The sequence below is a fragment of the Mastigoproctus giganteus genome, chromosome 9, assembly GCF_048544385.1.
Source record: "Mastigoproctus giganteus isolate SK-2022 chromosome 9, ASM4854438v1, whole genome shotgun sequence".
Classification (NCBI taxonomy): Eukaryota; Metazoa; Arthropoda; class Arachnida; order Uropygi; family Thelyphonidae; genus Mastigoproctus; species Mastigoproctus giganteus.
The window spans coordinates 120,486,226-120,510,488 of NC_143583.1; the positions used below are offsets into that span (position 1 = coordinate 120,486,226).

At 36.8% G+C, this 24,263-nt stretch overlaps 1 protein-coding gene across 1 annotated transcript in view; it reads left to right on the forward strand.

Moving 5' to 3' along the window:
- The window catches only part of LOC150080683 (plexin-A2-like), a 221,690-nt gene that overhangs the window by 185,762 nt on the left and 11,665 nt on the right, over nt 1-24,263 (forward strand). Inside the window, exons 18-19 of the mRNA XM_090381092.1 lie at nt 14,709-14,802; nt 14,965-15,219. Of these exons, the coding sequence (XP_090237218.1) occupies nt 14,709-14,802; nt 14,965-15,219 (349 nt within the window). The remainder of the gene's footprint in view (nt 1-14,708; nt 14,803-14,964; nt 15,220-24,263) is intronic.

Genomic DNA, 24,263 nt, shown 5'->3' on the forward strand with positions numbered 1-24,263 from the left:
GCCAGAATTTCCCATTTATGCACTGGAACCGGAAATGGCTCGGGAGCGCGCTAGCTGAAACCGTTCATCTCGCCCAAGAACCACGGTTTCCAAGAGGGGATGTAAACATATACCCTTGTCTCTATTAATGGAATTGCTAGCTGCCCCAATACGTAAACTCTCAAGTCATTTACGGTCCCAGAACCCCTGTGTATGATCCGTGATGACAGCATCCTCCGGGGAGATTTGATGTTGTTTCCTCCCAAAAATGTTCTGCCACGGCAGATTTCCCATAATTTGCAGACTTTATTGCATTCATATGCTCCCCCAGACGGTCTTTCAGTCGTCGCCTCGTCTCACCTACATAACACATCGATCACATCGATCATTGGTAATGAAATTAGTCTTGGAGAAAACAGCTAAGGTTTCAGATGTGTATAAACAGAGGCAAATCAGCAAATTTAATAGATTATTAGAGGAGACAGTGATTACACATGACCATGTTAATACTAATTTTATTGGTAATCTCAGTAGAAAGCGGCTAACTAAGGAACAGGAGGGGGTTTGCTCTGATGCCCAACAAACCTCCCATTGCAGAAATAGCTATGGGCATCGAGAGAGCCATTTATAAGTTACTAGCAATCCAGGCTGATGAGGTACGCATTAGAACTACAGCTATCCTAAGCCAGGCCAAGTCGGCCCCCTCCAACCTTAGTACTAGTCAAAAAAGGGCTTTGAGGGAACTTAAACAAGACAATGAAATCATAGTCTTACCCACCCGCAGACAAGGGTAGAGCCACAGTTATTTTAGACAAGGAGCAATATTTTAATGAAGCTTTGGAATTATTGCAAGATACTGCTACGTACAAAGTTGTCCATAGAAATCCGTTGATTAGTGTGGAACGACAAGTGAATAACCTTATACAGCATTGGCACAAGTCAGGATGGATATCTAAGGAGGTATATTGGTCATTACATGCTGCTGGATGCCGCTTACCCAGATTCTACGGGCTCCCCAAGATACATAAAGTGGGTGTACCACTCAGGCCAATTGTATCATTTGTAAATAGTCCCATGTATGCTCTATCAAGGTACCTAGCCAAGTTGATCGCACCCATAGTAGGACTTTCCAACTTGGTTATCAAGAAAAGCAAAGAGTTTGTGGATTTTATAAAAGGACAGACTTATACCAGAAGACGAGATTATGATTTCTTTTGATGTTACATCATTGTTTACTTGTATCCCTATTAAATTCGGAGTCCAGTGTGTCAGAATGCATTAGAAAAGGATGTTTTGTTAAGTACTAGGTCTCCTCTTAGTGTTAATGATATTTGTGAGGGTGTGGAGTTCTGTTTATCCAGTACCACCATGGTTTTCCAAGATGTCATGTATAAGCAGATCCATGGCACAGCCATGGGTTCCCCCATTAGTGCCAAGGCACCTCCGTAGCCAGGTGGGAAGGAGCAGCAGTGTGTAGCGCATGCTTCTTGATTAGACCGACAGAGGATGCGGAAAGGTCAGGGAATGACCACCGCATATCCTGGAGCAATATGGCCTTAGTTGCTAATGTTCCTAAAAACCAAATAACAAACAACCCCATTAGTGCCATAGTGGCTAACTTAGCTATGGAAGAGTTGGAAGTTTGAATTTTTGAGGGTTTGGAATTTCCCATGCATAAATGGAAAAGATTTGTTGATGACACATTCACCATTATACAAAAGGGGAGGGAGAATCAGATACTTGATGTACTTAATAGCTTCTCCCCTTTTGTTAAATTTACTTCGGAGGTGGAAGCAGAGGGAACCCTACCATTCCTTGATGTGTTGGTTATTATGGATGGTTGTAGGCTCAAGACCAAGGTGTTTAGAAAGCCGAGGTCAATATACTCATTATACCTCCGCACAAGCCAGCCAACACAAGGGTAGTGTTGTCAAGGCTTTAGTAGATAGGGTGTGGTCCCACTGTAGCACCTCCGAGGACAGAGATAATGAAATTATTCGTGTCACGGCAGACCTCAAGAAATGCGGCTACCCCCAGAGGGTGTTGGATAGAATTATTAGAGGAGCGGAGTCCACCCATACTGGCGCCTCCGTAGCCAGGTGGGAAGGAGCAGCAGTGCCTAGCACACCCTTCTTGATTAGACCGGGGTTCGAACCCGTCACCACCAAATACGGAGGATGCGGAAAAGTCAGGGAATGACCACCGCATATCCTGGAGCAATATGGCCTTAGTTGCTAATGCTCCTAAAAACCAAATAACAACAACAACAACCACCCATACTGAGCCATTTGCCCCTGTGAGCACTGCATACATTCCCTACTATCCGGGCCTTTCAGACCAATTGCACGAGTAATTCGGGGGTGTCAGATATGCTGTGTGCAACTCCTGGGACGGAGGTTGTACACAGTGATATCTTGTGTCAAAGACCCCATAACGAAAGAAGCCAACAGTGGGGTGGTATACGAGATTAAATGCCCGGATTGTGGGGTGTGTTATGTAGGTGAGACGGGGCGACAACTGAAAGACCGTCTGGGGGAGCATATGAATGCGATAAAGTCCGCAAATTATGGGAAGTCTGCCGTGGCAGAACATTTTTGGGAGAAGTAACATCAAATCTCTCCGGAGGATGCTGTCATCACAGATCATGCACAGGAGTTCTGGGACCATAAATGGCTTGAGAGTTTACGTATTGGGGCAGCTAGCAATTCCATTAATAGAGACAAGGGTGTACGTTTACATCCCCTCTTGGAAACCGTGGTTCTTGGGCGAGATGAACGGTTTCAGCTAGCATGCTCCCGAGCCATTTCCGTTTCCGGTGCATAAATGGGAAATTCCGGCCTTACTCCCGAGGAACCATGTGACGAGTGCCGTGGATCTGCTATTTAAGGATGTGCCACACAGCAGAAATATGCTGTTGAGAAAGGAGATCGCTATCTCAGAAAGCTACAGTTGTTACGGTATTTTATTAATTGTTTTTATCGCTTTTATCATCATATTTTATATTTTTATATTTTATTGTAAATTAAATCACATCAGTTTTATTTTATTTCATTTCATTTTATATGCTCGTATTTTATTTTATTTTATTGTAAATAAAGTGTTTTAGTTGCAGGATTGGAATTTGTTTATTTGAATACCGGCTGGTGTAAAGTCTAAATTGTTCAATATGAATTGTCCCAGCCTTGTAGGCCTATTTAGAGAAATGCACAAAAAATATCCAAGAGCAAAGAAACAAACAAACAAACAAACAAATTGTATATTGTGTGTTAGATAAATAAATATTAAATGCATTTTATTTTACAGTATATTCTCTATGCTCTTATTTTCTTCTCTCTCTCTCTCTGCTCTAAACACCATGAAGGATATATACATATGTACCCAAAAATAACCATTCTCCCCCAGTCTCCCAAATATTAACATTTAAAAAAAAAAAATTCACATCTGTAAAAAAAATTCACAATTGTAAATTTATTGGTTTTGCTATACTGTCAAAACCCAATAATTTGATGGTTCTATGGGCTTAAATGAGCTCAAATATATGAGAGATTAAGCTCTTCTAGAGGGCAAGGGAACAAATCAAAGTTATACCTCTATTTTGAACAATGTATTTAAAAAAATAATATATACTATTATAAAATTCCAGGCTGGGATATCACTGTCAACTTTTATATTATTTATTATTGGTAAATTACACTGGTCAGCAAAAAAATCTTTTTCTTTTTTCACTCTCTATTAAAATTCAGGGTGATTCTTGTATATTTGATGTTGCTGAATTCAAATATGGCAACCATATTGCTGTAATACCCCAATTTTAAGGGAGAAGGGATTAAAGTCAAAAACTAAGCTTCCGGTAAAAAAATATTTCATATATTTTAAGAAAATGTTACATACAGTACTAAATATTGAACAGTGGTTCTATTAACCTTATTCTATTTACAGAAATGTTTATCTGATAACAAAACTTATTTTTTAATTTTTTGCCTTTTATAATAGTCTATTCATGTCATTCATTCATTATTTCATTAGCAAGTGCACATGATCATCAGCCAAAAAAAAAAAAAAAAGAAAAAAAAGCACACCTGCTTCTCATTTCACCCATTCACTCTCCCATGCAAGATTCCAACAGTAGTCTGCCAATGTATTTGCACTGGTACCTTTTTTTCCATTTGAGAAATATCTTGAAACCTTGCATCATGTTCATCAGAGACCACTCTCAAGTTTACAGGAAAAAGACTAAATGGGAATGTAAGAAATGAAGTTTTAATGAAATGTTGCATCTGAACTCTCTGTACGCTAAAATTAGCTCATCCACAATTTCACTAATTTTGTGATTCCTCATTGTCTAAAAAGTTCCAGCAGACATTTTTGAATGTCTTCCAGGCTCCTATTTCTGTATTTATTTTTTTAGTGAATTCCTCATCATGGAATAGCATTGTGATTTGAGGACCCACAAAAATTCCCTCTTTTATCTTGTCCTTACTGATTCAAGGAAGCTTGTGCCGACAAGAAAACCCTTCTCCTATTTTTGTCCATCGCTTCCACAAATATTTTTATCAAACCTAGCTTGATGTGCAATGGAGGTAAATAGATTTTTGACTTCCATCCACTAAAGGAGGTTGTGCTATATTATTCTGGTCTGGCCATTTTTTTTACCCTGTAGTGGCAATCCTTCCCTCGGCTGCCCCACTCACATAAAAAGCAGCAGTATTTAGTGTATCCACCTTGCAACTCAGTAAGCAAAGCTACCATGAATTTAAGTATCGTATATCTTTAAAACATTAATCACAGAAGCCTTGAATGCTTATATACCATTAAAAAAATACTCCACAAGGAGGATTCCAAGTTAGATGAATAATGAAGTTGCCAAATTACTTAAGCAGGAAAAGATGGCATGGAAAAGTTACAGAGCAATAAAAAGTACTGAAGCCTATAATAGTTGCAAATTGATCTGTAATAATGCCACTGAAAAGGTTAGGCTGGCAAAGGCAGATTATAAGAAATTGCTGGCAAAGAAAGCAAAGAAGTGGGATAAGGAATTCTTTGCATCAATATTTACAGAAGAAAAACCCTTCATGTCAATGAGAAATTATGGGAGTGAAGTTGGAAAAAATGTAATTAATGATATTGAAATTTCACCCGTTTATTTAATGAAAAAACTTTCGAGCATACAGGCCAGTAAGGCTCCTGGGATTGATAGAATTTACCCTATAATCTTAAGGGAGGTGGCAAGTGAGTGCATTGAACCATTGAGGCTAATTATGAGAGCATCACTGGACTCTGGAGTGATTCCGTTGGATTGGAAAAGTGCCTTATGTATCTCCAATACATAAAGGCAGTTCTAAGAGGGAAGTCAGAAATTACTGGCCGGTTAGTCTAACTTCGTCAGTAGTAGGGAAAATCATGGAGATTATGATCAAGGGTGGAATATAGGATCACTTAGAAATGGAATTCTGAAGGATACTCAGCATGGTTTTGTAAAGGGAAAATCATTTTTAACTAATCTGGTTAGCTGTTTTGACAGGGTCACTCAAGAGCTGGACTTAAGGAATAATTTCAACGTTGTTTTTTGAATTTCAGGAAAGCATTTGACTCAGTCCCACATGACGGTTACTTTTTAAGTTGGAACAGGTTGGAATCACAGGGAAAATCTTTAGATGGATAGCAGGGTGGCTTCAGGGCAGGAGGCAGAGGGTTGTGATAAATGGTTATTCCTCAGATTAGGTTGATGTAAGAAGTGGGATTCCCCAAGGATCAGTATTAAGACCATTGTTGTTTTTGATTTTCATAAATGACATCAATGAAGGGATAGAGGGCATGATGTCTAAATTTGCAGATGATGTAAAGATTGGTAGAGTAGTTATTGATTGCCGCCAAGCAGAGCTTCTTCAGAATGACCTAGATAGACTTCAGAGATAGTCAGAAAAATGGCAGCTATGGTTTAATTCAGCACAAAGTGTAAGGTATTGCACCTGAGAAACAGTAACCCCAAAATAACTTATACACTTGGTGGAGTTGAACTAAAGCCGGTAGTGGAGGAAAGGGACTTTGGTATTACAATATAGTCAGATATGAAGTTCTCCAAGCATTGTAGACTGGTTGCAAGGAGGGCCCATGGTGTCCTATCGATGATTTATTGAACAATTGCTAGTAGAGATAAGGACATCATAATCCCATTATATAAAGCTATTGTTAGACCACACTTGAAATACTGTGTTCAAGTATGGAGACTGCATCTAAAGAAAGACATTGTTCTTCTTGAAAGGGTCCAAAGACGGGTAACTCGCCAGGTGAGATCGGCAAAAGGGCGTCCATATGAGGAAAGACTTCGAATATGTGGGTTGCAGAGCTTGGAAACTTGGCACTTTAGAGGAGTCTTGATTTAGGTGTTTGAGGCTCTGAAAGGCATAAGTAAAATGAATGATGAAATTTTCATAGTTATAAATGTTTCTAGAACTAGGGGCCATAATTTAAAGTTATGGGGATAGCTGTTTAGGAAGTTTTATTTTAGCCAGTGAGTTATAAATTACTGGAATAAATTACCTACACGGGTGGTAGAGGCTGACAGTCTGGGGAAATTCAAAGGTCAGCTGGATAATTACCTAAGGGAGGAGGGAAATATATAGGTTGTCCATTTCCTTTTCTCTTATTAATTTTTATTATTATTATTTTTTTAAATTTTCTTTTTATTATCATTAATTTGCTGTTATTGTTATTATTTTATTTTATGTATTTTTTGTTATTTTCTTCTTATTATTATTTTTTATTTATTTATTTTTTGGATGGTGCAGCATAAGCCATAGGCTTCCTTGCACCATGTAGCCATTACTAATACTAATTCTACCACTTTTAGGTCAGCACAGATATTCCATTTGTATTCTTGATAGCTTATTTTTTGCAAAAGAACCTGTAGGTTCTTTAAGTTTCCTTCATGTGAACTGCATGGGTAATGGTATAGATGGATACTTATTCCATTATGGCAGATGCAGCCCTAGGGTTTTTGGCCTCCCTAAGCAGAAATGTATTTGGTGCCCTTGAGATACTTTTATTAAATATTATTATAATAAAAATTTTGAATTTCGCTGCCCCCAGCATTGGCACCTCTATGCCCTGCTTATCAGGCTTACCATGTTCCACCAGCCCTGCATTATGGAGTAAAACTGCTTTCAAACTGACCTTGAATGAATCAATGAAAAGCCTCCACTGCTTGGGATGTGCTCCAGATGTATGTCTTTCATTAATTCCTGGATATTGTTACAATAAACTAAAGCACCATCCATGGAGTAATAGGTCATTATATTAGATTGCTTCTTCCTATAAAAAGACACCTTGACACCGTTTTCAAGATTTCATTGCTGAAGCTGTGATCCTTGGTTTTGGAGAGGTCCAAATCTCTGACCAAATCATTCAATTCTGCATAAGTAATTAGATGTGGCTTTGCAGTATCAAGAGTTGAAAAGTCTGGATCTGTACTCGTTCTGAGTTCTGCATCTTCTGGATACTCCTTTTCTGATCCTGAATCAGCGTCAAGTCTATAAGTTTCTGGTGGCTTTGGCACTGGCATTGTATCATTGTGAAGAATTGGCCTTAGAGCAGAAGGTATGTTGGGATACTCTACTGTATGCTTGGATTTTCCATAAAAACCACAAATATTAGTCATGCAAAAGTAACAATCGTTTATTTTGTCTTGAGGTTCCCACCATATCACCAAAACAGCAAAAGGCATTGATTTATGACTACCTCTAAGCCAGCTTGTTAATATCCTTGAACATGAGATACAGAAAATCTTTGGAGCCCGTACTTTATCTTGATATCTGACCTTACATCCAAACTAGAGTTCATAGGTTTTTCTCCGAAATGTGTGACATTTGGCTTCTTCTGCAGTTTTAATACCACTTCTCTGCAAATGTAGCAAAAGCTATCAGGCTTATTTCAGCAAGAAAGCAACATATTTTGTGTACAGTTGAGGTACATGCACATAAGAACACAATTAAAAAATTGTAGATTTTTATTTCTAATTTAAACATAGTTCACAATCTACACTTGTGCACACAACACTAATTCACTGAAACACCTATTCACTTTGTTCACCCCTCACCCTCTGAAACACATACATTTTTTTAAATATGAAAATGCTTGCTTGGTGTATATATACCCACTCATATGTTCAAAAACTCATATAATGGTAGAGGTTTCTAGAGGGCTCAGAAAGAGATGCTTTAACCAACTACAGGTCTTGGTTTTTGGTCGTTAGCTGACGATATTTGAAAACTGAGGGTGATATGACCTTTTTAAGCATATATCTGAGTTTTTGAACATATTTCCTATGAGAATATGTCAAAATTATTTCAGGGAGGAAATTAATGCCAACCAATTATATTTTCACTTAATGCATTTTTGCTTTACATGCCAATGTTTAGGAATGCATTTGTCACATTATGAGGAATTGCTGTGTCTATTATTATTGCTATTTGTTGTGCCTTTCCTAATATATTAACGTTAAGAAAAATGCCACAGTATGTAATGATGGGCATAATCAAATATGGCCTATTTTAAAAATAATCGGTTATCACATTTCCATAATCGATTATTGATTTTTAGTAAATAAAACAGACATTCATGATCAAAAATTTGACAGATATGAATTGAGAAGAGGGAACAGAGAGAGAGAGAGAGGGGGGGGGATTGGACAAGGGGCATAAGTTTTAGTTTTAATAATATTATTTCCTCTGTTTCCTTTGATAATGTTATTTCCACTTTTCCTTATTTTTAACTTTTTTGATTGTTTGTTGAATGATTTGCATAACAATTTGCATAATTTGTCAAATGATTTGCATAATAAATTTGCATAATTTGTCAAATGATTTGCATAATCAATTATTTCAATTACTGAAATAATCAATTACATTAGAGCATTGAAAAGCCAAACATCAATAATCCGAATGAGCCAGCATTTATTTTATTTTATTTATTTTTATGCTTGTGCCATAAAATAATTGTAGTAAGCACCCGTTATTGTGAACACGTTTGCAAATTGAATTTTGATTCTATCAAATGGCAATTCTAATAAGCGAAAATTGGAGGAATGTTATCCACAGGCTATAAAAATGAAGATATAAAGCACAAATTTGCACCTTACCAATTAACAAAATTAAATGGTACATGAAAATTGGAAGAATGTTATCCACAGATGGCCTCCATAGCTAAGTGGTCAGGAGTAGAAGTGCAGTAGCACATGCTCTTTGAGTAGACCTGGGTACAAGCCCCTGACTGCTAAATACAGTCGATGCCAACCCACACTGGACAAGCATGGCAGATTATGGTCCATTTCCTTCAACATAAATTGTTGAGGAGGCTTCCATCCTGCAGTAGGTTGATAATTGCTGCAGTTTACTTTACTTTTTTTACTTTTATTATCCACAGGTTAGCAAAAGAAAAATAAATTTATGCTTGAATACATAGCTTAATTAATATACATACAGTACTAACTAAATACAACATTTTGTAATCTGTTATTCAACACACTATGCGATTGATATTTCTGTTCACTGACATTTTTTTGGGGGTTGTAAAATCAAAACATTAAATAAAGATAAGCGTGAATCAATAACAAAGAGCACAGCACACACTTCAATCCACAATGGCTGCTAGCCATTGTGGATTGAAATGTGTGTGCTGCTCTACAGTTTATTGCCATTGTCAGTTTAACTACTGACTAGCAAAATTCTTGAAAATTTAATTAACAATCAGCTCATGCGAGCCTGTGCAAGTGGCTCCAGTACACCACTGGATTTAAAATGAAGAGAAGATTCTGAATATTTATTTACAGAGTTTTATTTTACTGTACTGTAGTTATGGCATCTTCTTCTTTTAAAAGGAAGCAGAAATTTTTACCAATTGAATCGAAGTTTGTGAGATTTTAAACAGGCTTTCAAAGGGAGAAACGGGTCTTCATTAGAAAAGTTTTATGTGGTTGGAAAGTCAACCATAACAGACATTAAAACAGCAAGGAAAAATTTTAAAGTTCGCATCAAAACTTGATTAAGATGATGGTGCAAAAAAAAAAGAAAAGCAATGAGAACAGCTCATGACCCATCCCTCAAAGATGCTGTTTATTTGTGGTTCACACAGAGATGAAGTTTAGGAGAACCCATATCTGGAACTTCATTGCGTGAAAAGGCACTGGATTTCAAAAAAAAATTAGGTGATCCTTCATATTTTAAAGCCAGTACAGGCTGGCTAAAAAAACTTTAAATCATGGCACAGTATTAGAGAACTTAATATTGAAGGGGAAATTTTATCTTGTGATTTTGCTGCAGCGGAATCATTTAAAAAAAAGTTTATCAATCTTATGGAAAGTGAAGGATATTCCTAATCAAAGATGACATATACAATGCTGGCGAGACTGGAATAAACTGGAAGTTGCTGCCTCAAAAATCTCTTGTATCTCGCTTTTCCATTGATGTTGATAAGAAAATCAAAGAAACCCCATTGTTTTAAAAATGTCTCCTGCCTCCCTGTAAGTTATAAATTGCAAAAAAATGCATGGATGAACTCAGTTGAATTGAAGTTGTGTTGGGGTTTTAGGAGCATCAGCCACCAAGGCTAAATGAACTCAGAAGTGTTTACTGATTACTTTACCAACCATTTTTCCTGAATGTCAAGAAATATCGTAATCGAGAAGGTGGGCAAGGTCTTGCTTATCCTAGACAACATGGCATCGCATCCTTCAATGGAAAAATTAAACAAAAATAGATGACAGATTCAAGGTCATGCTTCTTCCACTAAATGTTTCCTCACTCCTCCAACTGATGGACTTGGGAGTCATTGAAAAGTTGAAGAAGATCTACAAAAAACTAGTCTTGCATCTTTTACTTTTAGCAGAAAACAGCAAAGAAAGCATCATAGCTTTTTCAAAAAAGCTGAGTCTCAAGGATAGCTGCTGCTACATTTTAGCTGATGCATGGGAATCACTTGCTGAAAAATGCTTAGAAAAAACTGTGACCCATTGTAGAAGAAACCATAGGAGATGAGCAGAATCGAACTGAAGGTGACGGACAAATACTGAATGAGCAACTGATCAACTTGTTTCAGTCGATCCCTGGGTTTGAAGATTGCAATGAAGGTTATGCAAGAGTATGGCTGGAAAATGATATTTATGCTACAGGGTTTCCTGTTTTAAATGAAAACGAAACTGTGAATGTGAAAGAAACTGGAGCTCCTGAAAATTATTTTCAGGAGATCCATGGATGAAGACAATGACGAAAAAAATTATGCAACACTGGGCCTACGCATGCTGAGACATTCGCCACACTAGAGACTGTAATGGCTTGGTACAAACAACAAACTGAATGCTGTCCAACTCAACTACTCTTGCTGAAAAGAGAGAGCTCTGGCAGCAAAGAAATGAAGTTCGAAAATGGTGCAACAAAAAATAAGTGATTATTTTCATGAAAGGCCTATAAATGTGTTATTGTGGTTAAAAGTTCCATTTGTTTTGTTATCTATGATTAAAAATACATAAGTACAACTTAATCTCTTTATTTCTAAACTTATTAAAGCCTTTTTTTTTTTTAGTCTCCAGACAGTATTTTTAATGAGTTCAAAAATCTGAACTATCCCCGGTCACAATTAGTTCGGATTATCGATGCTCTACTGTGTTAATAATTTGATTATGCCCATCACTAATTAATGTACAATGCTCCTTCTTATCTCTCAGTCCACTCTATGAGAATTAGTCATCAAAACTTTCAAACTTTCACTGTAATTTTGCTTCATATTTTATATAAATGAAAGATAAGACAATTTTAGATTTGTTATTTCTGGTTTTTCAGATCTTTCTGAGATTGCTTAAATTTTTCTTGCATCCTTATTCCAGGTTTCTCAGATTGACGCATTAATTATCTTATTGCATTCATTATATTTTACAAAAAAAAAAAAAAAAAAAAATCTTCCCCCCCCCTCCAACCATGTCCTTGGAAATATGAATGGACCATGTTTCAAGCTCACATGACTGCTAAATACAGTGTTCCCTTGAGTAATGATCATAATTGGTAACTGGTTCCAAAAAACAACTGTAAACCAAAATTATCATTAATCAAGTATGTGAAATACACATTAAAGGCTTAATCTCTTCCAATAGAAGTTGAACTTTCTTGTAAGGAAAAAGCTTATTCTATAATACTGTACTATACAGCATTGGAGAATTTCATAATAGTAAATAAATATTTATGCTAACATTGTTGCAAGACATCCTTACATAGAGCAAACAGTTTATGAATTGACACGTTGGTAATTCACAAACTCTGTTTGTGCTATGGAGAGATATCTTGCAGCCAATCTCTTCACCTGGTTCGAATGATATACAGTTTTTCTGACCACTGTATGATCATCCTGTTCTCTCCTCTCTTGTATTCAATCATAGACTCCAACCGTTGTGGGTCTTCAGTAGTGTGCTCTCTTTCATGAAACTGAACCAAGTCTTCATTATTTGTCCTACTCAAGTCCCATACATTGACCAAGAGAGAGAGAATTTCTTGATCATATATTAGTCTGATCTTTAAAGCCCTCAAAATCTTTCTGAGCAGCTGGCTAATGCAGTTTCCAAGCAGCATCCAGGTGGTGAATCGAGACTTCTTTTCTTGCTGCAACATTGTTTCTTAGAGCATCCAGGATGCTGAACTTTGTCTTACAAAATTCATTCAGTGTTGCTATTATTACTTAACATTTCTTCACTGCATTTCCTGAACACCTTCAAGTTAACTATCATTGTTGATCCACAGGCTGGATCAAAGAAATGGTGTTGGCTGGCAGACATATCACTTTATTGAAATCAAATTTGCATTCCAAAGAAGCAGAAAATTCAGGGTCAGGGCCAGGTGCTTTCCAAAAGCAGCAGAGGCTTCAATGGCAGTGTGTTAGTGATCAGGTACCATTTCATAGCAGGATAAAAAATTTTAGCTGCCCATTAAATAAATATCTGCGTGATCCATGCTTTGCTGTTGGAATTTCAGTAGCTCTGTGGTTCTACTATGATAATCTTTTGTAGCTCGAATACCTGATTTTCAGAGTGATACATAACCATGGGCTTTAATTTAAAGTCACAAGAACCATTAGCACCAAGCAACAAGGTTAACCTGTCCCTCTTAAGCTTTTTGCCTTGGCAAGAGCAACTCCATCCTTGGTTACATAGGCTCTCTTTGGCATCTTTCAAAAGAGGCCAGCCTCAACCACATTGCTCTTCTCTCAGCTCACAAAACAGCCTTAAGTTTGTCTGCCTCCTCTTTATCTGCACTTGCAGCTTTATCATGCCTAGCTATACTTTTAACTTCAGATCTCATTTTAAAATTCTTAAACTATCCTTTACTAGTTCCAAGTCTCCAAAATTGAAACAGGTGATTGAGAAGCATTACATTTTAAGTCATCTTAAATAGCTTTTAGGCCTGTCACAAATAAATTGAATACTCACAGATTAACCTTTCAATTGTTTTTTGTGAATCTAAAGTGTTAATAGTTTTTCCCATTTCTACTTTTAATTTCTTCCTTTGAAAACTCTGGTAGAATCTCCATCACTTTCACTGTTTTAAATGTGTCCTTTTGTTTAATCATTATCAAAATCATGGATTGCTTGAGGCCATAATCAATTACAAGTACACCTACTTTAACACCATTTTCATGTCTTTAAATAATTTCTTGCTTTGTATACACAGAAACTGATTTCCTGCTTTTCTTTTACACTCATTTTTTGGGCTATTACTTTTGATTTAATTTAATAACTTTGTAATATTGCAAAAAATTCAAAAATCAGAAAGAGATAAATGTTTCCACATCAAAATTATGAAAATCACAGAGGGATGTTTGCACTGAAAAGGAAAAATACATAAAAAGAAATGGAGTCCAAGCATTGATAAATGTGATTGGCCAAAAATGAACATGGGGCCTTTAGTGTTTTGATTGGCTAGAAATGTTGACCATGTGGTCATCATTTTTAGCCATTACCGATGACTGACATCGTTAATCAGATGGGATCATATGAGAGGTGCACCATGAATCAAAATATTGATAATCAAAGACATTATTATCCAAAGGGACCCCTCTATTGTTAACAATTGCATTCATTGTCAAAATGAATAAATCTAAAGCTTCTCTCATTTGTTTGTTCTCACATCTCATCTTTTCCCATCTGTTTATATTCTGGCACAACCACTGAGGTTGTGCCAGAATATAAATAGATTCCTCGCAGACAAAAATTATTTCTGTTTTGAACTTTGTCAAACTCTTTGCCTTTGATACTGTTTCCCAACCAATATCCACTTAATAAAATTAGGCACCTATGGTTTATCAGAAATTAGTATAAACAGAACATTATAAACAAGTTTTACTATTTAAGATTGTCATAACATTATGAAACTATACTTTTTTCCCAACCTCTAAACCACATAGCATTTTCACATAACAAATTGTTTAGTTAGTTATATTAAATAAGTTTAATTGAAAAGGCAAATAATTGGTGTAGCCTTAAAGTATAGCAAAATCCAACAATTATGGCTAAACAGAAATCACACATTCATACATACAATAAAATAAAATAAAATAGTGTCATTATTGGTAATGTGTTATTATTTATAATACGTTAATTTTTGTTTCTTTTCATGTGACTGATGGTAATATGTTATTGTTTATAATATGTGTTAATTTTCTTTTCTTTTCGTATGTTTTATTTCATGAAATAGTGGCGGAACTACTATTGATGTAGAGGGAAAAAATTTGAATGTTATTCAGGATCCAAAGATATATGTAGTTGTTGATGGACACGAATACACAGGTGTAAGATGTTTTTTCTTTGTCTTTTTTTATGTTTTCCTGCATGTTGAGAGTTCTCTAATTAAAAGTAAATGTACATATTTTGTTTGGTATTCTGATCTGATAAAGATGATAATTGACAACATGTGCTTGCAGATAATGCTTTATCAATAATTTGTATTTCAGCTATGCCATGTGGATTCAGCAACTAAAATGAAATGTAAAAGTCCAGCTGTGCCATTCCAGAAACTTACCTTTCCAAATGATCATGATGCTATCGAATTACATTTTGGATTTATCATGGATAATGTTTATAAATTAAGAAACCTCAGTGGACATCCAGGTTTTCCTATGTTCCAAATGTTTCCTGATCCAGAATATTACAAATTTCCCGAAGAATCCCATATTAAATGGCATAAGAGCGATTACCTTGCAATTAATGTAAGCATTCCATAATGTTAAGAACACTATTCATTAAATGCATTTTTAGAAATTTAGTTTTATTTTATTTTATTTTCTGTATATATTTTGAGATTTTTTTTACTTCCATTTACTGCTTTACTAAATTTGTATACTAAAATTCTTTCAACACTCAGTAGTGGTTGAAGTGGAATTCTGTACCTGAAGCAGTCATAAATAATCACCACCTAAAAGAATAGATCCATTATTATACATGCATATTCATCAGAGTTGTGTTCTGGATACATATAGACAAATATTGGCAAAAGGCAGTACAGTAGACCATTATCAACAGCAGGGGTTATGTTATGATTGTCAAGATTTCTGTTAGAGAAATTTTTTCCACAGATAGGAGAAAAGATGAAATTACATAAAAAAAAAAAAAAAAAAAACAAATTTACACCAAGATTTTTAACATGTAATATCTTCTTAGTAAGAGCCAGTAATGAAAGTAAGTGGTGTTTGGTTAGCTGCTTATTTTTCCATCCATTGCCATCAATTGGCATCAAAAGAAGCCAAGAGGATATTCCTCAAATTCTTTTTATTAGGTTAAAAAAAATAACAAATAATCCACTAATCAAAGAGCTCAGAATGACTAGACACTACTGCTTATAATAATTCATAAATTAAACCAGACATTGTCTCTGATTACATATTATGTGACTGATAACATCTGATATCACCGAAAGTATCAAATACCTACCGTTTGACCTAACATCAAATAGTTGTCATCCAATAGATGTAAGAATGCAGCCATACAGACGTTATCTCAAAATACAGAGTGAAATTATTTTGAAAACAAGAATAATAGAAGGAACAGTAAAAGAAAAGATAAATTAAAGGAAGGAACGATGGAATAAAAGAATAATGAAAGGAAAAGGAAAGGAGCCCATTTTAATTAAATAAAGTTCTTCTAAATGGATTCTTGTATTTTAAAATGTGTCATGTTATTATAGTAGACCGATACAAATAACCATTCACAGAAACTTACTTTCGAATTCACTTTTTTACTCTGTTATAATGAGCACAAAGGAAGAATCTTCATGAGGAATAATAAGGGAAGCCAAAAATGAAATGGAATGATGTTATGGAAAACTTTATTTTAAAAATAACTACTGATGATATGAACATCCTATTTTATTTTTACACTTCTTTTAGTACTGCTGGTCAGAAAAAAAAATTAACAGGTAATAATGAAGAGAAATCAAGTTATAAGCATTATTAATAATAGTAAGGCTGAATTTAAAATTGTGAAAGGAGTTCGACAAGGAGACATATCTTCAAAGTTGTTTACTGCTGCCCTTGAAGAAACTTTCAGAAGATTGGACTGGTCGCAGAAAGGAGTCGATATGAATCATAAACCATTTATGATTTGCGGATGACATTGTGATCATAAGCCATGATCCCAAAGAATTAAAGGAAAATCTTAATCAGTTATGCAGAGTTAGTAAGGATTTTAGACTAAAGATGAATATGGCTAAAACAAAAGTAATGATAAACAAGTATGACACAGAAAGGTGTATAATCATTGAAGGAGCAATAATTGAAAAGGTGGATTCGTGGTTTAATGACTTATTACAGCTAATACGTCATTAGCTGTAATAATGATAAATGGTGGAAGTCAAGAGAAGAATAAATTTTGGATGGATAGCATTCAGGAAATATAGTCACATGTCGAGGAGCAATGTCCCAATTTGGAGGGAACACGGTTAAAACCATAAACTGGAGACTAGGCACCTACGAGGTGATCTGATTGAGGTGTATAAAGCCTTGAATGGTTTGAGCATACTCAATGCGGATGGGATTCTTCCTCTTGCTCAGAATAATCGTCTGAGAGGGCATAAATCCAAATTGAGGAAAGATGGTTGTAGGATAGATGTGCGTAAGTTTGACTTTAGCCAGTGGGTGGTTGATTGGTAGAACAAACTTCCATCTGTTGTTGAAGAAGTTTATAGCTTAAATAGATTCAAGGCAGAACTTGACAAACATTTGGAGTGAGTGGATGGGTGAAATAAGGGTTTTTTTTTTTGGCTGATGCTATATAAGCTTGCTTTCCTGCATCATGTGCCTTTACTAATGCTAAACACCTATGCAGTCCCAGTGCTAACATACTCCTTCAGGATCATAGATTGAACTTACACTGAGCTGGAGGATATTATGAGAAAGACAAGGACAATGATGACAAAGAGCCACCAACACCACCCGAAGTCAGCCTTGGAGAGACTGACAATAGCTCGGAAAGAAGGAGGAAGAAGGGGCCTTATAGACTTGATAGAGCAACAGAAAACAGCGATTGCTAACCTGAAGGATTACTTCCAGAAACACACAGCAGAAATCTACCAGGCCATAAGGAAGACAGACAAGTGGTATACACTACTCAAACCTAAGTGAGGAGTCCCCTCCTGCCCAGATGGTGCAAATGAAGCTAGAAAGATGGGCAAAGAAGACACTACAATGACCTCCATCAAGATCACATAGATAAAATTGCTTCCAATGCATGGCTCACGAGTGGGACACTCTTCCCCCGAGACTGAAGGATTTGTGCTCGCCATCCAAGACCAGGTAATCAATGCCAGAAATTATAGAAAATACATCGCCAAGGAGCTCAGAGTGTCAGATGACACATGTCAACAATGACACCTGGCCTCAGAAATGATCCAACACATCATTGCGAGATGCAAGGTGATCACCCAGACTGAGTACACTCATAGATATGACCAGATAGCTAGGATATTACATCAGAAGCTAGAAGGAAATGCTAGTTGATCAAAGAAAGTGTACCATACTACAAGTATGAACCCCGACTGTGCCATTATTATGGCACAGGCCCAGTACAAGTGTACCGGGACTGTGCCATTATAATGGATAAGACAATCCTGCACAGCAGACTGGACATAGCCATTGTGGACAAGAAGGTAAAGGCTAGCTATCAGATTGACAATAGCAGTGCCCAACACTGGCAACTTCCATAAAAACCCATGAGCAAAAAATTTTGAACGCCTTTGTGATAATTTTCTAAAACACATTTCTGGAGGGTCACTACCATAAAACAATTTGCACTTTCTGGTTTATTGGGCTTTTCTGTTAGCACAATCTATTATAAATGGGTAGTAAACTTGATCTTATTACATTTGTGATACCGATAACTGGAATTCTTTGGGTTTTTACATTACAGTATTATGGTGAAATGAGTTCCCCTTCACTGAAAACTTCAATCATATAAAAAACATAAAAAAATTTTCAGAATCTTCTCTTCATTCCTATTAACTTATTACAATGGTGAAGGGAAAGGGACCAACGGAAAGTGCAAGTGCTGGCAGCACTAGGAAACAAAACAAATCTGATTTAGAAATGAAGATGATTAATTAAGAATTACAAAGAAGGGCAAAGTTTGTCATCTGTTGCACAGAATTAGGTCTCATTGCTTCAACAGTGAATACTATTTTAAGGGATAGTGCATGTATAAAAGAACATGTTAAAGGAGCAATGCATTTAAAATGAACAGTGATCACAAAACAGCATTCAGGTGCTATATCGAAGATGGAAAAGCTATTAATAATATGGATGCAAAATCAGATTCAGAAGCAAGTGCCCCTGAGTCCAATGGCCATTCAAGAAAAAGCAAGAAGTATTTATGAAGATATTAAGGATAAGTACGGCAAACTCCAAACAAAGTTCGTGGCAAGCAATGGGTAGTTTAATAGGTTCAAGCATCACACTAGTTTCCAAAACATTAAAGTATGCGGTGAAGTCGCCAGTGCCGATTCTGCAACTGCAGAGAAATTTTATGATGTGTTGGGAAAAAACCCCTTCTAAATCTCCACAGCCCTCAACTTCTGCAGCGGTGTGCTTATCAACTGGAGAGTTAATTCTGGCAACGATGCTTGAAAGGTAAAACTTGCTGATGTTATGCCTGTCTCCTCTCTCTTTTTGTAATTTTGTACACTTTTGTAATTTTTCCTGTGCATGAGATAAAAAAATTGAATAAATAATTCTATATACAGGTTTGTTGAACATTTCTTTTTTGCTTCAATCAGATTTAATGTGCATAGTTGTGAGTGCTGCATAAGCATTTAGGGAAATTCCGACTTATGTAGAGTTCTGTGGAACACAACCCTTAAGTTGGGGAGTGGCTGTATTCTCCTATTTTCTGATTTTTGTTCTCATGTTTGCTGTTGCCACTGTCTCTCTTAAGGATGCTCTTCACTTTTCCAATCAATTTCTTATTCCTATTACCCCATTGGTACTGGGTCAATTGGCCTACCCTTAATTCTTCTATCTTCTGTGTTCGGTTATTCTCTGCTGATCTCTCATTTCTCTTCCATTAATCCTACTGGCTGCTGTGGCAGCACAATATACGGCTGTGTGGATGGCCTCCAGTGTTGCACCATTGTTGTCAAGGTAATGTAGTATTATTTGCCATTTGAGGTGGCCTGTGGCTCTCCACAGGGATCTATTGGGCCTCTGCTATCACATGCTCTTTGTGGGGTTCATTCCTTCGAATTCTGTTAGGGCCTTTTTCCATTTATCTTCTATTCTGGATATTGTGACCTCGTCTCTTTCCACTTCAGCTGTTGTGGGTTGTATTTCTTCTTGCTCTGCTCATCCTCGTCTGGTTCAGCAGCAGTATTTTCTTCCTCCACTGGTTCTGTATTGACCATATTCTTTGTTCTTTGTAGTTGATTGCTCCCATTCTGCTTGATTTTTTCCAAGATTGCAGGAGCTACCAGGTTCTTTGCGATAATGGTCCTTATTTGGTCCACTATTCGGTGACCTGAATATCCAAGAATCGTTCCAACCACTTGGTATGTAATCTCAACCTGTACATTGTCATATTACTCTCTAGCTTGGTTATTTTGTAGTATGTTCACATGATGAACATCTTCATTTTGATGCTCCACTTCATGTGTTGGCATTTTCTTCCTTCCTTGGTGATCAGTAGTGCCACTTGCTCCACTGTCTTCCTTGAGAGACAGTCTCTGGCTTTTCGAATTGACACCCTCTGCTTAGGCGCCTCCGTAGCCAGGTGGGAAGGAGCAGCAGTGCGTAGCACACGCTTCTTGATTAGACCGGGGTTCGAGCCCGTCACCACCAAATACGGAGGATGCGGAAAGGTTAAGGAATGACCACCGCATATCCTGGAGCAATATGGCCTTAGTTGCTAATGCTCCTAAAAACCAAACAACAACAACAACAACAACCCTCTGCTTAAGGGCAGAACACGTGTGACTTTATCCTGCACCACATTCAGTGCAGTATGATTATTATTATTATGAATGTAGATGTAAAAACCTATTCTGTTTGTCCACAACCTGAGCAGGATTGCAGACAAATTAACCCATAGAAATCAAGTGACCCAATGTGATTCAACCCCTTCCTTCTACTGTTAATATAAGCATAGAAGTTTTTTTCTGTGGTTCTTTGCATTCTTTGCCAAAGACTTCTCATAATCTGCCTTAGTTTGCCTAACTTCCTTTATGACTTGATTACAGACTAATTTATGTCTACCCTAGTTGTTTTAATCATTGGCAATTGCTTTGCAGTTTAAAAAGGGCTTTAACATGGAAGGGGTGTAATGCAAGGTGTAAAACATTATATAAAAGTTAAATTTGTACATGATGAATCAATGTTACATTTGTTCATGATGAATCAATGTTACATTTGTTCATGATGAATCAATGTTAAATTTGCAAAAATGAGTGGAATGCATATGTATTTTGTACAAATGAGCAGTTAATAAAAACTAAAACCCTGTTGGGAATCATTTAACACTTTAATTTACTTCTCTAACACTTTAGTTTAAATTCCCTAACCCATGCAACCATTTAAACACATTCATATTTCATATGAATGAGTAACTTTATTAATGTTAAAAAAAAAGTTTCTACTTGTTGTGACACTTCATAGCAAATTGCAGTTAATGGCACTTGATCATTTTATTGAACATTAACTGCAATGCAGAAATAAAAAAAAAAAAAAAAACAATAAAATACATTATCCTCATTTCATGCATTAGTCAGTTTGGTTAGGAAGAGTTACAGAAGCTTGCAGGTGGTAGCCAAAATTTGAGAATGAGAAACATGCACTTGTTGAAGGTGCCAAAGGAGGCCACCAATATTGCCAACACATTATTTGTTTACTTCAACACTCATTTTTCATTTTACCAAAATGAGTGTTGAAACATTTGTTGGCACAACTACTATAATAATTGAACTCTGAGTATTGTTTGAGATTGAAACCATTAGCATTAGCATTAGTAGAGGCATTTGATGCAAGAAAGCAAGCTTATGTAGCATCAGCCAAAAAAATAAAATAAAATAAAATAAAAATAAAAATAAATAAATAAATAAAAAATAACCACTTCCACTTCACCCCTCTGTTCGTTCGAAATACCTGTCCAGCTGAGCCTTAAACTTATTTAGGCTATCAACTTCCACGACAAGGGATGGGAGTCTATTCCAGCAACCAACCACCCGCTGGCTAAAGGCAAATTTCCTCACGTCTATCCTACATCTGTCTTTCCTCAATTTGAATTTATGCCCTCTCAGGTGATTATTCTGAGCAAGAGGAAGAATCCCATCAGCATTGAGCATGCTCAAACCATTCAAGGCTTTATACACCTCTATCAGATCCCCTTGCCGGTGCCTAGTCTCCAGACACTGTAATTTGCAAAACGTAAGCCTTTCTTCGTAAGAGCTCCCCTTTGTTCCATTCACTAATCTTCTTGCCCTTCTCTGTACTCGTTCCAGCATCTCTACATCCTTCTTGAAATGAGGCCTCCAGACCTATATACAGTACTCTAGGTGCGGTCTGACCATTGCCTTATACAAGGGAATAATCACCTCCTTATCCCTGCTAGAAAAATTCCTATATATCATTGACAATACACCATGAGCTACTCTTGCAGCTCGTCTGTCTGCACTGCTCAGAAAACTTCATATCTGCCTACACAACCACCCCTAGGTCCCTTTCATTCTCTACCACTGTCAGTGTAGTACCACAGAGTTGATACGTTGCTCTGGGGTTGCTGTTTCCCATATGTAGTACTTTACATTTGTCAATGTTAAACTTCATTTGCCACCTCTCAGCCCATCTGCTCAACCTTTCCAGATCCTGTTGCAGTAGCATAGTGTCAGTAGTGTCCTTGACAACCCTGCCAACCTTCATATCGTCTGCAAACTTGGACATTAAGCTTGATATACCATCATCAATATCATTTATAAATACAGAAAACAATAATGGATCCAATACTGAACCCTGAGGGACTCCACTAGTAACATTAGTCCACGATGAGCAGTGTCCATTGATTACCACTCTCTGTCTTCTCCCCCTCAACCACCCCTTTATCCCTAGCAGCAATTTGCCTCCAATGCCACACTTCTCCAATTTGTGCAGCAGTCTTCCATGTGCAACAGTATCAAAAGCCTTTCTAAGATCCAAGTATATAATATCAAAGTTATTCCCTGCATCCAGTTCTTTTGTGACTGCATCATAGTATCCAATCAAATTGGCCAGGCGAGACTTCCCCTTAACAAAACCATGCTGTGTCTGAGCTATAACTGAAGTCTTGTCTAGATGATCCTGCATTGCTTCTTTAACCAGTGCCTCCATTAATTTTCCAGGAACAGAAGTTAAACTAACAGGTCTATAATTACTTGTGTCGCCCTTTGATCCTCCTTTGTGAATTGGGGTCACATTTGCACATATCCAGTCCATGGGTACTGCCCCTGAGTCCAAGGAAGCTCTCATAATTATGGCTAAGGGTTTGCTTACTTCCTTTGCTGCTTCCTTTAGTATAACTGGACAGATCCCATCCACCCAGGTGCCTTTCTTGTATTTATCTTCTACAATTTCTCCTCCACTTTACTCTCAGTTATTACAAGATTCTCTGGCTTACTGCCAGAGTTGAATACACCTCTGGCATTCCCCTCGCTGAATAACTCCTCATGTGTGAATGTTGATGCAAAATATTCATTCAGTTTGTTAGCTACCTGAGCAGGATCATCAACAGTTGACCCATCGATATCAAGTGGACCAATCTGATTCATCCACTTCCTTCTAGAGTTTACATAAGTAAAGAACTCTTTGCTGTTTTTCTTTGCATCCCTTGCCAAAGATTTCTCATAATCTGCCTTCGCCTGCCTAACCTCCTTTGTAACTTGGTTACATCTCAACTTGTATCTATCATAGGCTTCTGTGTCACGTGTTAATTTGTATGTATCCCATGCATTTTTCTTCTCTGCCATATGTCTCATTAGTTCATCTGACATCCACTTAGGCCTAAACCTTGAACAATATTTCTTAGTTGGTATGTAAAGCCTAGTAGCTTCCAAGATAAGTTCTTTGAATGCTTCCCATTTTGAATTTGCTGTTGGTAACATCATCAGATGGTCCCACTGTATAGAATTTAAATACTGTCTCAGTCCATCGTTGTCGCCTTTACGAAAGCAATAACCCTTCCCTTTACCCCTAATGGTAGTTACCTCTTTGAGTAAATCCCACTTCAGCACACTGTGATCGCTGCCACATAGTGGTTCATTTACCTGCAGATTCTTAATGCATGAAGAATCACTACTGATAATCAAATCAAGAGTATTACTCCCTCTAGTTGCCTCCGGAACATGCTGATGTAGAAAACAATCATCCAATAAATCCACAAAAGCCTTGCTAGTATGTGAGTGACCAGCCCCCAAATTCCAGTCAATATCTGGGAAATTAAAATCCCTCATTATAAGACTCTTTGATTTACTGGCCCACTCTTTCCCCGTACAGTTTCTTATTATACTCATCAGAGTCATTAGGCCTATAGCACACTCCTACTCTCAATTTTGATCTCCCAATGCTTATGTCACACCAAACTGACTCGACACTGCACTGTCCAGCAATGTCGACTGGCTTCACTTCCTTGGATTTTATGTATTTCTTAACTAATAGCATAACCTCTCCTCCCTTCCTATCCTGTCTATCCTTTCTGTAGACATTGTACTCCCCAAATTCCAGTTCTGCATTCCTTATATCTGTGTGAC